At 31.9% G+C, this 14,043-nt stretch overlaps 1 protein-coding gene across 4 annotated transcripts in view; it reads right to left on the bottom strand.

The window, feature by feature from the left end:
• Nucleotides 1-4,788: 4,788 nt before the first annotated feature.
• Nucleotides 4,789-14,043, bottom strand: part of LOC119631707 (2-oxoglutarate dehydrogenase, mitochondrial-like) — a 31,359-nt gene continuing 22,104 nt past the window's right edge. For 3 of the 4 annotated variants that reach the window (XM_038024149.1, XM_038024148.1, XM_038024147.1), the window contains exons 8-12: nucleotides 12,879-13,982; nucleotides 11,924-12,818; nucleotides 11,693-11,847; nucleotides 9,076-9,420; nucleotides 4,789-5,203 (exon numbers count right to left, since the gene is read on the bottom strand). In XM_038024149.1, coding sequence (XP_037880077.1) covers nucleotides 5,104-5,203; nucleotides 9,076-9,420; nucleotides 11,693-11,847; nucleotides 11,924-12,818; nucleotides 12,879-13,982 — 2,599 coding nt within the window. In that variant the 3' untranslated portion in view covers nucleotides 4,789-5,103. The remainder of the gene's footprint in view (nucleotides 5,204-9,075; nucleotides 9,421-11,692; nucleotides 11,848-11,923; nucleotides 12,819-12,878; nucleotides 13,983-14,043) is intronic. The other variant, XM_038024150.1, reaches the window with a different exon arrangement.

The raw sequence follows: 14,043 nt of genomic DNA, 5'->3' as shown, positions 1-14,043 counted from the left end.
CCTTTGCACAGTGTTTTTTTTTTCCTTAACCCTTAAATGCATGTTGTTGCCAATTGTTTTTTTAAGTAAATTTTTTTAAAAACATCATTTGGAATGTAGAATATTAACCGCAATATGCATTTAAGGGATAAGAATTTAAAAATTCGGTCGGAAACGAATCTTTATACCCATCACAGCTTGCACCAAAAATATACAAAGAAAGTAAAAGAAGAAAATTCTTATGCTTTATAATCTGAAGTGGCCAAAGCTGATTTCTTCTATTTTCAAAATAAAAGTTTCTCTTGTATAGGCGTTGTAGGCGTGCCCTTTGAAAAGTTCTGGCCAATTTCAAATTCTTTTGCAAATTTGTAAGCGATATCTTCATTTTCGCTAACGGCAGAATGTTTACCATGGATACTACACAGATGCAGAGACGAGCAGATCGATGTACATGTTTAGGTGCATTCCAAATTTAAAACTGTCCAAAAATGTAAATGTTTCATGGGGTTTTTGAAGCTTATTGTCTGCGCATTATAAAGGTATTGAAAAGACAACTAAAGCTTGATACACTACAATATTGGGTAGGCGTGGTGAATGTTTTCCGTTTTTGTGCACAAATACTTTATGAGTAATATGTCAAAAACCAATTTTTCATTCGCTTTGAAGAACGGAGATCTTCTCAGTTTACGTTGTGCTGTGGGCGTGTCTTTCGAATGATTTGGCCCATTTTCAATAGCAATCTGGGTGTAAGAAATTTCCCAATTTTGACTACCAAATTTGAAGTCGACAGCTTCATTTTTACGGGCAGGAGAACGTTTACAACAGACATTAGACAGACGGACAAACGGACATACTTAGATCTATTTAGAATTTAATGCTGATCAAAAATATTTGCACTTTATGGTGCCTCCGATGCTCTCTTCTGGGCGTTGCAAAAGTTTTCACAAAATGAATTTATCACTCATCCTTCGGTGATGGGTATAAAAGAAGAAAGGAATTGCTTTCGTTCATAATTTACAACAAGCATATAAGGAATACGTACTTCAAATTTGTTATTAATTTCTACCAGAGCTATGTAGAAATTAAACAATTTATCTATAAACAAAAAGCAACGAATAAAGTCTTTTTAGTAATATTAAATATTGTTGATATACCCAAGGGGGGATCATATGTCGCTATTATGTTAGTACTTGAAAAAGCAAAAATTTGCTTAACTGGCATCAAAAATGGTGGTCAAAATAACGAGAAGACTATAATTAGAGATGAAGAACGTACGCTCGAAATTACATATGGCACAATTTCTCACTAGTTGAGGGATTTTCTGTTTGCTTTAGCAAATCTCTAGTAAAACAAGGTGTTTTTTTCACATCGCTCATAGACCAAAATCGATAGAGCGATAAATATTTTCACATATATTCTATGTACATATATAGAGAGTATATACAGTCCCATCTATCCATCCTTCATTACACCAACAGAATGGCTGAGAATGACTTCTAAAGCCACTTCATAGTCCATTTGTTATGCCACCTAACACTACTTGTCCTGTAAGGCTGCATATAGGCTATACAAAGTTGGTGGCGATGTACATACGCGCAATACTCAAAATAACTTGAGATATATCAATCCTTTATGACACCAACAGAATGATTGACAATGACTTTTTGAATAGATTTAGGCCATTTTATATTTACAATCATTTATTATACCACTTTACACCACTTGTACTATAAAGGCTTCTTAAGTTTATACGGATGTATACCCATCATCCAGAAGAACATATATGCCGCTTATATGTGAACTTGTCTGCCCATTTTGTATTTTAGGCTGCAAGTTTTCAACATAATTGTTACGGAAATCGCAAATCCTGTTTATTCCAGCTAAGTAATGAAACCCCGAAAGAGGGAAAAACTAATTGCACATTCGCAGCGCGTCATACAGCTACCGGCCGAAGAAAAGGAGTACTAGAAAAGCAGGTTAACGAATTAAATATGAAACTATAATATATAACTATAGTAATATGATGGTAAAAATATATATAAATAGAATATTTGTGCAGGGGATAGTGAGTAGAAAAAGAATTTTTGAGTTAAGCAGTCGAAAGTGTTTCCAAAAAAAAAAAAAAAAAAAAAATTGTAAATAATCCCACAAGTTGAAGAAATATAATTGTAAATAAAAGAACTTTCAAGTGTATCTCTCTTGACCAAAACATTCACGATCTAGTGGTACGAATCTTATAATAGAAAAGCGGAAAGTTGTAACAATATTTTAATGAAATTTAATATCCCAAACGAGTTTTTGCCCAAGGATGAACGCTATTGAAAATGATTTGTTTCGAAGCAATTTTTTTGACCCCTTTTCATATCACGATTTATTTTGAAAAGTCTTTTTATGAATAACTGCATTAAGCGAAGTGATGTGTAGGGCATTTAGTGTTGCGCCGTCATTCAAATTTCTCATTTTTATTAAAAGCCATTCATTTAGCTTCGTATTAGGCGAATAGACGCAGAGACTCTAATCGCGACACTTGCTTGGATAATAGAATATAAATTCTTTGGAATCTCGTTTCAATTGTTCGCGAAAGCCTTCATTTACATTTACATTATTATCCATTTTCGAGTAAAAGAATGTTGTCGGACCTCATAGATTATTATGATAGAAGAAAATTGAAAAAAATGAAACACAGTTTGGTTTGTTACTTTTATTCTTTTTAAACATTTAAATTTTGTATAATTTTATTTATCCATTTTCAATATTGCGATACTGTTTAGTAAAATATGTTAGGATTTAGCGCGTATTCGCATATTTGCCCTGTGTATTAATTATAAGTTTTTGATAATTTATTTGTGCATTTCGTTCAGAGACTAAATAAATGAAGTCTTTTTTTACATTTGCTACCACTATCGTAACTAAATAATCGCTTATATTCAATGTAAAGTTGTTTCGTAACATTCAGTTATGTTATGATAAATTTTCTTTAGATATTTTGTAAATTTTAAAGCCATTTTACTCTAATAATTAACTATACCATGAAGTATACTTTTATTCACTTATTCAATCTACTTTCAATATACGAATAAAAAATTAAAAAAAAATAATTTTTTTAAAAAGACAAAAATTGTAAAAAATTTTCCTTTTATGATATCTTTCTGTGTAAAAAAGCAAAAAAAAAATTATTAGGAATTCAACTATTGACGGATATTAAATTTCAAGTATCACTTGGTTGAAACGAATGAAATATGAAAGGGTTCTCTTCTTTTTTTCTTTTGTTTTTTTTTTTTTTGTTTTTTTTTTTTTTTTTAATATTATCACATGAATTATTTTTCATTTCATAATGTATTGTGAAAGGAAATCAAAAGTCATTCTCATTTCTCGCAAAAGACATTAAATCCTTTGAACTTTCATAGGTAATATAAAAAGAAAATATAAATAAGAAAAAAAGAGAGAAAAAAAAAAATGAAGACAAAAAAGGAAAACGTGAGGCACACAGTATATTAAGGGTATTGACAAGTATTCAAGTGTACTTGAGCAGATTTGCGATTTTATACGATCGGAATACTTTTTTTAAGTTGTTTAATAAAATCCAATTAGAACAACTTATGGGCGTTTTAAACTCGATTGATTTTGACCATCAATTGGATGCCAAATCTTTAGATGACTTTAAGCGTTCCCGCTAAATTCCTACAGGAGTATTTTAAAAGCTGTTTTTATTACCTCGTCCGCCTTAGGCCTGCCATTAATTATAGTCTGTAAAACTTTTACCAAGAGTATATATATGTTTATTTCAGTTCGAACGGACGGATCAACCCACAATGTCTCTAGAAATTGTTCAACTCATATGATTAGACCTTTCGCGTCACATGTGAAGTGGAAAACGTAAATAGGCAGCTAATTTCATTACGAGAGGAGGAGGTTTTGGAGCAGATTTTAACATCGATTATCCATATAGATGCACTCTTAGGCTATTTAGGATATCTTGATTGATTAAAGAACAATTTGTAGTTGTATATGGCTATGTACTCTGTCCCTAAATGATTCCAGCAGACAAATTCATCATCATCATCATCATCATCATCATCATCATCCATCATCATCATCATTAATTTAACTTAAAGTTAATTCCGATGCAATTTAATGTTTTCTTATAAAAATATTTCATATTGTAAATAATATAAATGAAAAAAAACTAATAAGTGTTTGTACAGAGGCAATTTTATTTTCGATTTACAATATGCTTTAACAAGTCTGCTCAGCAGCTTACCTATTAATTTCCTGTCATGATCGAATTACTTATTTATATTTAAAAAAAATAAAAAAATAAAAAAAAAATGAACTTTTTTTCTTTTGTTTTTTAATACATTGTTGTTTTGTTAAAATACATAATCTAAAGAGAGAAAAACCAAATTTATTATTTATATTGATTTTGTTTAACTATTTTTCATTTATTTTTCGTTTCTTCTTTTTTAAAATTATAATTTATTATAATTAAAAATAAATAATTAAAATTAGAAAAAATAAAAATTGTATTTTATGTGAATTGTTTTGAATTCGTTATTTGCTCTTGTTTTCGTTATTTGCTAATATTTTTCATTCATTCTCGTTCACGTTGTGTTAAAACTCTCTACATATATTTCATATATATATATATATATATATATTTTCTTTAAATTATCTAAAATAAAATAGTAATAATAATAGAATCTTAACGATTGATTTTAAATTAAGTAATAATAGTAATTTGTTATTGTTCCTGTTGCTGTTGTCATTGGGGTTTTGACAACACGTACATAAAAAAGCAAAAATCAATAATTAATAAAAGTCCAGAGAAAACCGAAGTGAAGAAAACTAGTTATTTATATATATATATGTGTATAACTTGTGAAAGAAAGTTTACAAGACATAAAGGATACAAAAATAAAAATAAAAAATAAAAATAAATAAATAAATAAAAAAAAAAAATATATATAAAAATAAAAAATAAACCTTTTTTTTGTCTAACGCTCTCTCTCTCTCACTCTATACGGAGTTGTTGTTCCTGCGAAATGATCACTACAGTCAGTTTATTATAGCGGTATAGATATGAGTGTTCGACTTGAACACTTCGAAAATCGTTTTATACCAAATTTACAGTTTCATGGCATCAGTCAGGAAGGCGTTCAATTCACGTATATGCTGAGCCTTTGAACCGGTAGCAGTCGAAGCACCGCATGGACGACCAATGTAGCTATTTAAAGTGAAAGAGCATAAAGAAATTTTCAATTTTTTTTTTTTTTGATTTTAAATATATTCTTTCTATATTCTTGTATAAAAGTTAAAAAAAAAAAAAATTAAAATTAAAATGAAAATAACAAAGCAAACAATTTGAAACGTTTAAATGAAAATTGATAGTAATAACGATGAAAGTCTTCTTTACAAGAAAAAAAGAAAAGCAAAAACAAAAATGAAATGATATTTTAACTATCCAATTACAGTGAGCAAAAAAAAAAACATGAAGTCCGAAATTTATAACGATTGATGAGTGAAATGTTAACGAATTCCAAGTGCATTTATAAGACTGTGTCGTCGTCTAAATTTATATACAAAGGACAAAGATGATGAAAATAGTTGAAAATTGAAAGAAAAGCAAGATATTTGGTGTTATATTAAGTCAACTATACGAGAAGAAGATAATGCTAGGCCTTTGATGAGATCAGAAGATGGTACATATATAAATTGAATAAAACCAGATGAAACTGTTCACATTCCAACAGACAGACTTCATTTGAAGAATCTCTCGATTATTATAGATTTACTGCAACAATTGCTGAGTATTTTAATATTTCGACTTATAACCGACGCCATAATTAGCACACTAAAAAGATTCAATTTTTTTATTTTATAATGGAAAATTTGACGCAGATATGAACTATAAGAAATTTGGGGGCTATGTAGGTCCATTTTTAATCTTAAGCCCCCCGAGTTGCGAGTTGTCGCCAAAAGTCGATGCAAGTCGAATTTTTAATACTTTATGACAGAAATAGGTGAAGAATAATAATATATCAGATGAGAAAATTCATTTTTTGCTAAATTTTAACCAAGAGGTTAACTTTACAAGCAGCACACAACACAAGCAGCTTTTATGGAGAATATGTTTTCATATGGAAATAAGGAGTGATTTTTACTTTATACAGCTATTTTGCCTACGAAATACACGAAGAATTGTAGTATTGTAGTGGACGTGATAGATTTGGTGGTTGGCATTTAATGGTCGATCTTGTCTAATTGTAATGTTTACACTTTGATGTACTCGGAATACGAATTAGTTCGGTTCGGTTCGTTTTGTGAGGGAGGGAGAGTAAAACTTGAATAAAACGATTTTTTCTTTGTCCTAAAGATTATAAGCAATTGTACAAATTATCACCTTAAAGCGTTCTTGAAGTTTTCAATAAGAGTAGCTCTGTTGCATGAAAAAAAAAATAGACGCGATTTGCGTAAAAGTAAAAGATAGTGTTGTTAAGCTCTCACGCGTGATGAACGAACGATATATGTGCTACGACATCTTTGGTGATGTATTATGTTTTGTTCGAACCCAAATGAATCCCAATGGATCACTAAGAAACGCTACCAATAATAATTGATGCAATCGCGACAAGAAATGATCACGGTATGCGTGAAAAGACATAACAATATTGTGAGTTTTTAGTACGAGGGAAGTCAGGTCCTTATAGCAAAACTAGTACAGTAAATGGTTTACAGTTAATTTGCTGGAATGTCTTAGCTTCCTTGCTTCCAGACATTCCTATTTTCGTTTGACATGCGTTTCAATAGATTATTTACAGTTTACTCGAACGATACCCAAATGTAGATTCTTTTAGCGATAGCCTCACAAAAAAATAGAAGTTTTCTCGCGATAGAATTTAAAAATTGTTCGAAAAGGTAGGAACAACGTAGCAGTAGTACTAGTAGTAGAAATAGCCAGCGATGGACAATATTTTGGTTAAACTGTTCATTAATTTCCATTCGAAATAAATGCATTTTTGATCATCAGAAAACGGATAGAACTAATTTCTAGTCGTCGTCTCTGCTATAGGATTCAGTTTTGAAAACGGATATATTTTGCCAAAAATCAATTTAGATAAGGAAGAACAGTCAGTCGAAGACAAATAAGTGAACAAAGTTCCCTGCTAAAATTCCGAAAAGTGAAAGTATTGGGCAAATTGTAGTACAGCGATAAGTGCGAGAATGAGAAAATGTAGTCATTCTTCCTACGTTTAATAATTTAGTGATTTAGGAAAAAATTACGATTTTGGAGAAAATAGTTTATTTATATTAAAATAAATTTTAAAATGGACTCACGAAGATGGCTGTCTTCATTCTCTTCCATAAGTCACAACGAATGGTGTGAGGAGAGAGAGAATAACATAAACTAAATCAGTTCTCTCTCTCTCCATCTCTCTCTCTCAATGAACAGTTATGAGTCGATTTAGCTATATCCGCCGATTAACCTACGACTATCATTCATGTTCTCAGACACTTTGGATTTTGTGCAATGACTTTATCATAAATTGCTCGCTTAAATGCTCGGTTAGCCAAAAGACATCCCGCAATCAATAAATTGGAGTCGTCGTCTGCATGGTACAGAAACATTATGATATATGTGAGAGAATTTAGAGCAATTCGAAATTATTTATAATGTAATAGTATTGTTCGCTATTATGGATTTTTCAAACGTCCAAGCAGATGGGATAAGTCCCAAGACTATATTATTAACTTTTACAATTCGTAATCTTAGAAGTAATTGGAATAAAAATGCCATAAAAATGTGACAACAGTCCTCTGAATAAGATTTTGCAAGTATTCGAAATCTTTACGAAATATAACGATGGTAGATGATGGATGCTATCCTTCTCAGGTTGATTTCATCAAATTATTTTTAAAGCATTCCTTTACGGATGAACACATCGAGCTACGAGCAACAGTTTTACATTTGGAGATAAATTAATCAGAAATGCACTGATGATTGAAGTCGTCGTTTTCGTTCCCACTTATTAGAGTCAATTATATTTTTTTGAGGAATCGAAATAAATTTCGGCTGAGATCGTACATTTGTATCCATTAATAGTGATAAATAAATAAACCTTTAGAATTTGAAGCGAAATTCTGTCTGTCCATTACTTTGCTTTCCCCATTTTAATTTATGTTGGAAATTTTAGAATTCAGAATAAAATGCCAAAAAAGCTAATCTTCTCGCACTAAGGCACGAATTTTTGAAGAGCGTATTCATATTCTTTGTAAAATTTGATTTAAGTAAATTAATTTTTAATTGTTTCGCAAAATAAGTTGTAAAAAAAATAGGCATATATTTTTATTTAAGGACAAAATATTGAAGGAGGCGGTGGGAGGGAGAGAGAATGAAAGAAAGAAAGAGAAAGAGAGAGAGAATAAGAAACATTACACACTCATATATAAGAACACATAATCATAAACGCACATTATATGATGAAACCACATTAAACAATGGACATACAAGCATGCACATGCATTTCATGAACATGTAGTTTAACAATTAACCTAAGAATATAGACGAAGTGAACACAAATCTCATATAGAAGCAAAAAAATAATAATAACAATAATAATAACTTATGAATATAAAACTTTAAAACACATCTGCTAAACACAAAGAAATAGAAAAAAAAAAAAAAAAAAAAATCGAAAATCGTTTCTTCAAAACAACAGAATAGTGAACTGCAAATAAATGTTTTCAATGTAAGGAAGAAAGTTGTTCGAATACAAAATTTACGAAATGATATTTTTAAAAGACAATTGTTTGCTGTCAAGTTGACACGAACAACTTTTTTAATATTATAGTACTACGATGAATCAAAAAAACAACATGAATTAACGAAACATCATCGTACTAAAATATTATTTACTCTGCTTTGTACTAATATTTTGCACAGTTCACTTTTAATTGCGTAATTGTTTGTAGTTTAAAAAACAAAAAAAAAAAAAAAAAAAAAGTTGTTAACAAATTTCGTTACCAAGATATAAGTACAATTTATACTAAAATTTAATGGGTGTATACGTATATGTGTGGAGAAAAAGCCGACCTCACCTAATTTTGCGTCCAGTTTTTGAAATACGCACACCGGGTGCCGCCGCATTACCAGAGGGCCTATTGAAATCATGATGTACGTTCTTAAGATCGAAATGTTTGGTAGCACAAAAAGCACCGGTCTGCTGCTGTTGTTGCTGAGTGCCACCGTATGTATTGGCCTTGTCAGCAGCAGCATCAGCAGTTTTGCTGGCAAACATACGACTTAACCAAGGTTTCGGTTTAATGTGGGATGATACAGTATCACTAGTATCGGAATCTTGGACATTAGTAGTGCTAGTGGTGGTGGTGGTAGTAGTAGTAGTCTTAGTAGTAGCAGAGGGAGAGGACGACACATCACTGAGGCTGTAACAATAATATACATACACAAGAAAAGAAAAGCGATATGGAAATTTGTCTGAATGATTTGATTCAATTTGCTTTGAGTTTTTTTTTTGTTTTTGTTTTTTTTTCACAAAAGTTTTTAATCTTTTTGTTATTGGTTTCATGTTGTGAAAGTATATTAAAGTGACGTGGACTACATTAACACAATTTACATTGGCTGTCAAACAAAACTGTTTTTTTTTTTTTTTTTATAATTTTTTTTTAAAAACAAAAAAAAAAAAAAAAAAAAAAAAAAACAACATCAAAGGAAAATTAATATACAATTTATTGGGTAAATTCAAAGGAGAGGTGTAAATAAATAAAAAAAGAAGGAAGCCATGCTTTAATTTAATTAATGTCGAATTTTATATTTTATAAGCCAATAAAGTAGAGATGGAAAATAAACATTTTTTTCCGTTTTTTTTTTTTTTTTTGGAAAGTAAGATTTCATTCAACTGGAATTATAATATCAAACAAGGACCCAGTGTAATTTATAAATAGTTTAACAGTTTATAAAAAATATCTGGCTTTAATCGTAAAGAAACTAGGTTCACCGATTTGTGCCCAACAATGTAAGAACGACTTTCACAACAACAATTTGGGGGACCACAAGTCTGGTCGTAAACTTTATGGCAACCTTATGTTTTTCTGGTCAACAAAAAAAACTCTTGATATTATTGTAAATTTCGTATACGCCGATTAAATAACTTTTCTATAACGAAGTACAGAAACGAATTTTCCACATTTAAAAACTCACATCAATAAGGCTTCATTCATTCATTCAGAACTTGTAAGTTGAAAATTAGAATTCGTAAATTCTATGTAGTAAGTAAACTTCATATTTATAAATAATATTAAATTCAAAAATGTAATGTTATGCAACTCAAACGATTAGTATCAATTTTTAATTATTTCCTTTGCATTAATTATAAGAAACTGCGTAGGGTGTGATATACCTATTAAATCTGCCGTATAGTCTAGAGCTTAGGATATCCGATGGTTGAGGTTCCTGGCGCGGTAATCGACCCATCAATCAATTCACAAGTTTTGTTTAAGACTTTTGAATTTTAATTCACATTTTTCATTTTCAATTTGCAAACGTTGGGCATGATCTGGAACTTTTGCAAGATATTTCGAACATCGACTACCGTGTACCTAGCGTGTAAAGGAAACAGATGACCGATCAAATGGGTAGAGGAGATAAAACAGCGCAAATTTTACGTTAATGGCTTTCTTGTTGTTCACCGGAAAAGCCACATCATTGAACAGTTAAATAAGTAAACAATATACTGGAGATATTATTAAACACTATATAGGAAATATCCTAATAGACGTAATTTTTGTAGCTTGAGCTACTAAGAGGAGTCTAAGTTCTATCATGTATCCTGGCTGTGCTAAAAATTTAATAAGAGTTCGAGAGTAAAATTAAAAGAATAAACATAACATTAAGTAGGAAAAGAGGACACCTACCCTAATGTCAGTCTATAATATTTGTAAGAATTTACAAATGTCTGAAAAAATGTACATTGAAGAATAAGTTATAATGGGAAAACACTTTTTGATCGTAAACTTTAAACTCTTTCACATGGTGTCGTGGAGAAAATGATATAATAATTATGAATGAATTGTTGGCAATTTTACATCTACAAATATAATGAAAATGATATATCTAGGGAAAAGTACGCTATTTTATAATATATAGAAAGATCATATGATAATTAAAAGAAAGAATGTGAAATGAAATTGCGAGTAGCAAAGCAAATGCTTTTTCCTTCTCCTCATATCAACTTTTAAGAGAAGTAGCAAAAAGTCCCAATGCAATGAGTGCTTTAAATATATATGTGTGTATATAAAAAAATTGTTGTGCTTTCACTACAATAAAGAAGAAGGAAGATTGATGAGCACTGCAAAAAGTGTTTGTTATCACTTAAAAAAAATGTTACGACTAAAATAATTCAATTAATCATAAATGAAGAAGAAGAGAACATGTGATTTTTGTTTTTTTTCGGAGCAACAAAAAAAAAAAAAAGAAATGAAACGAGAAATTAATAACTAATAGAACAAAGTAAACTTATCGTAAATCAGAGGAATTTCTTATCTACAAAGAAATTGTACTAAAATTTAAATCAAAAAATACTTATTAAGCACAACATATATAAAGAAGTTTTGATATCCTTAATATCAAAACGATAAACTTTTAAAACGCCTTCACATTTAAAGACCATAGCTTACGATATAGGACTTCTGAACTTACCCAACGTCTTTGCTGTGATTTAGAGCGGTTAAAAAGCGAGGTTGCACATAAGACCAACAACCTTGGTTTTTGTGTTCCTCTTGAACCCAAACGAATTCAGCATCTTTATATGTATTTGATTGCTCTTTGATTAAATCGAAGGGGAATGGAGAAATCTTAAAATATGGTCAAATAATATAATCAGGAAAACAATATCTCTTTGATAAGGTTCAATTTAAGTGAAGTATCTACCTGTTCCACGCGTACGATGGCGATTTCCTTTTCCAAATCCTTTTCTTTGCGTGTCTTAGCTATGTCATAGTATACGCGTCCAGAACAGAAAATAACTTTCTTAACGGAGCTGGGATTGTCGCCTGCTGGGCCCCTGTCTGGTATGATGCGTTGGAATTCACTGCCATCACTCATCTCGCTGAAGGGACTTTTGGCATCAGGATGACGCAATAAAGATTTTGGTGTAAAGAGAATCAAAGGCTTGCGGAACGGCAATGCGATTTGACGACGTAAAATATGGAACAAATTTGCCGGAGTAGTGCAATTAGCAACAATCCAATTAATGTCGTGCAACTGATGAATAGCGAATTCATCAGATTCGGGTGGGAAGTAATCGGGATCATCAGAGGACATTTGCAAGAAACGCTCAATACGTGCCGACGAATGTTCAGGGCCCATACCCTCCATTCCGTGAGGTAATAGCATCACCAAGCCAGATTGACGCACCCATTTAGCTTGACCGCTCGATATAAACTGATCGATAATACACTGAGCCGTATTGTGAAAATCACCGAACTGAGCTTCCCACAAAACCAAGGCATTGGGGTTAGTCATGGAGTAGCCATGTTCAAAACCCAATACTGCGTATTCGGACAAAGAGCTGTTTGAGACTGAATAGGGAGCCTGATCAGGGTATAAATGTTGTAAAGGATTGTAGGTAGCCTTGTCAACTAATTGATGGTGCAAGACATGATGACGATGAGAAAATGTGCCACGTTCTACATCTTGCCCGGAAAGACGTACATGTATTCCTTCCTTTAATAAAGAACCAAAGGCCATGGCTTCACCAAGCGCCCAATCAGCTACACGTTCGTCGACCATTGCCTTACGAGCAGCCAAAACACGTGTCAGACCCCTAAAAAATACAAACCGGAGTTACACTTTGTCAATTCGTCGGAAATTAGTAAAAGCTTACTTGTGTATAACGAATTCAGCGGCGTTTGGAGGAGGAGCTGAAAATCGGTTGCCAATGTGTATTAAGGTTTCTTCCTTAACACCAGTTGGCGATACTTTCAAGGGATCCTTGCCCTCAAAGAAACCAGACCAAGGCGAATCTAACCAATCTTTGTATTTAATATGAGTCTCCTTTTTGGCCAATTCCATGGCTTCGTCACAAATTTTTTCGTATTTTTCAGCTACTGACTTGATTTCTTCGGAGGTACAAGTACCTTCAGCAATCAATTTGTCAGCGTAGAGATCAAGACAATTCTTATGTTTTCTAATTTTTTGATACATAAGAGGTTGAGTAAACATTGGTTCATCAATTTCATTGTGGCCGTTACGACGATAGCCGACCAAATCAATAACGACATCCTTGTGGAAAGCAGAACGCCATTCAGCAGCGACTTTGCATACATGAATTACGGCTTCCGGATCGTCAGCGTTTACATGGAAAATAGGTGCATTGACAACACGAGCCACATCAGTGCAATAAGGCGAGGAACGCGAGAAACGAGGATCAGTAGTGAAACCAATTTGATTATTGGCCACGACGTGAATAGTACCATGAGTAGTATAATCAGGTAAATCAGATAAGTGCATTGTTTCATAGACAACACCTTGACCACAGAAAGCAGCATCACCGTGTATAAGAATAGACATTACCTTACGGCCTTCTTGATCACCACGATAAAATTGTTCCGCTCTAGTCTTTCCCTGCACGACTGGGTCAACAGCCTCTAAATGTGAGGGATTAGCAACCACAGCCAAGCGGATATTTTTGTTTGTGACACGATTTAAACGCTCAATATATGTGCCTAAATGATATTTTACATCACCGGAACCATCATCAGCTGCCTCCAAACCAGCAAATTGAGTAAAGATTTGGTGCAACGGTTTACGGCACACATTGGCCAAAGTATTTAAACGACCACGATGAGGCATACCCATAATAACAGATTCTACACCCAGATCGGTAGATATATCAATAATTTCTTTTAAGGCGGGAATTAACATTTCACAGCCTTCCAGGCCAAATCTTTTTTCCGATGAGAATTTTCTGGCCAAGAAACTTTCAAAACTAAATACAAAATAAAAATGAAATTTTCATTAAAATCTAATCTATAATTAATTAGTAATAT

The sequence above is a fragment of the Glossina fuscipes genome, unplaced genomic scaffold (assembly GCF_014805625.2).
Source record: "Glossina fuscipes isolate IAEA_lab_2018 unplaced genomic scaffold, Yale_Gfus_2 1, whole genome shotgun sequence".
NCBI classification, from domain to species: domain Eukaryota; kingdom Metazoa; phylum Arthropoda; class Insecta; order Diptera; family Glossinidae; genus Glossina; species Glossina fuscipes.
This window is presented reverse-complemented; position numbering and strand designations above follow the sequence as displayed.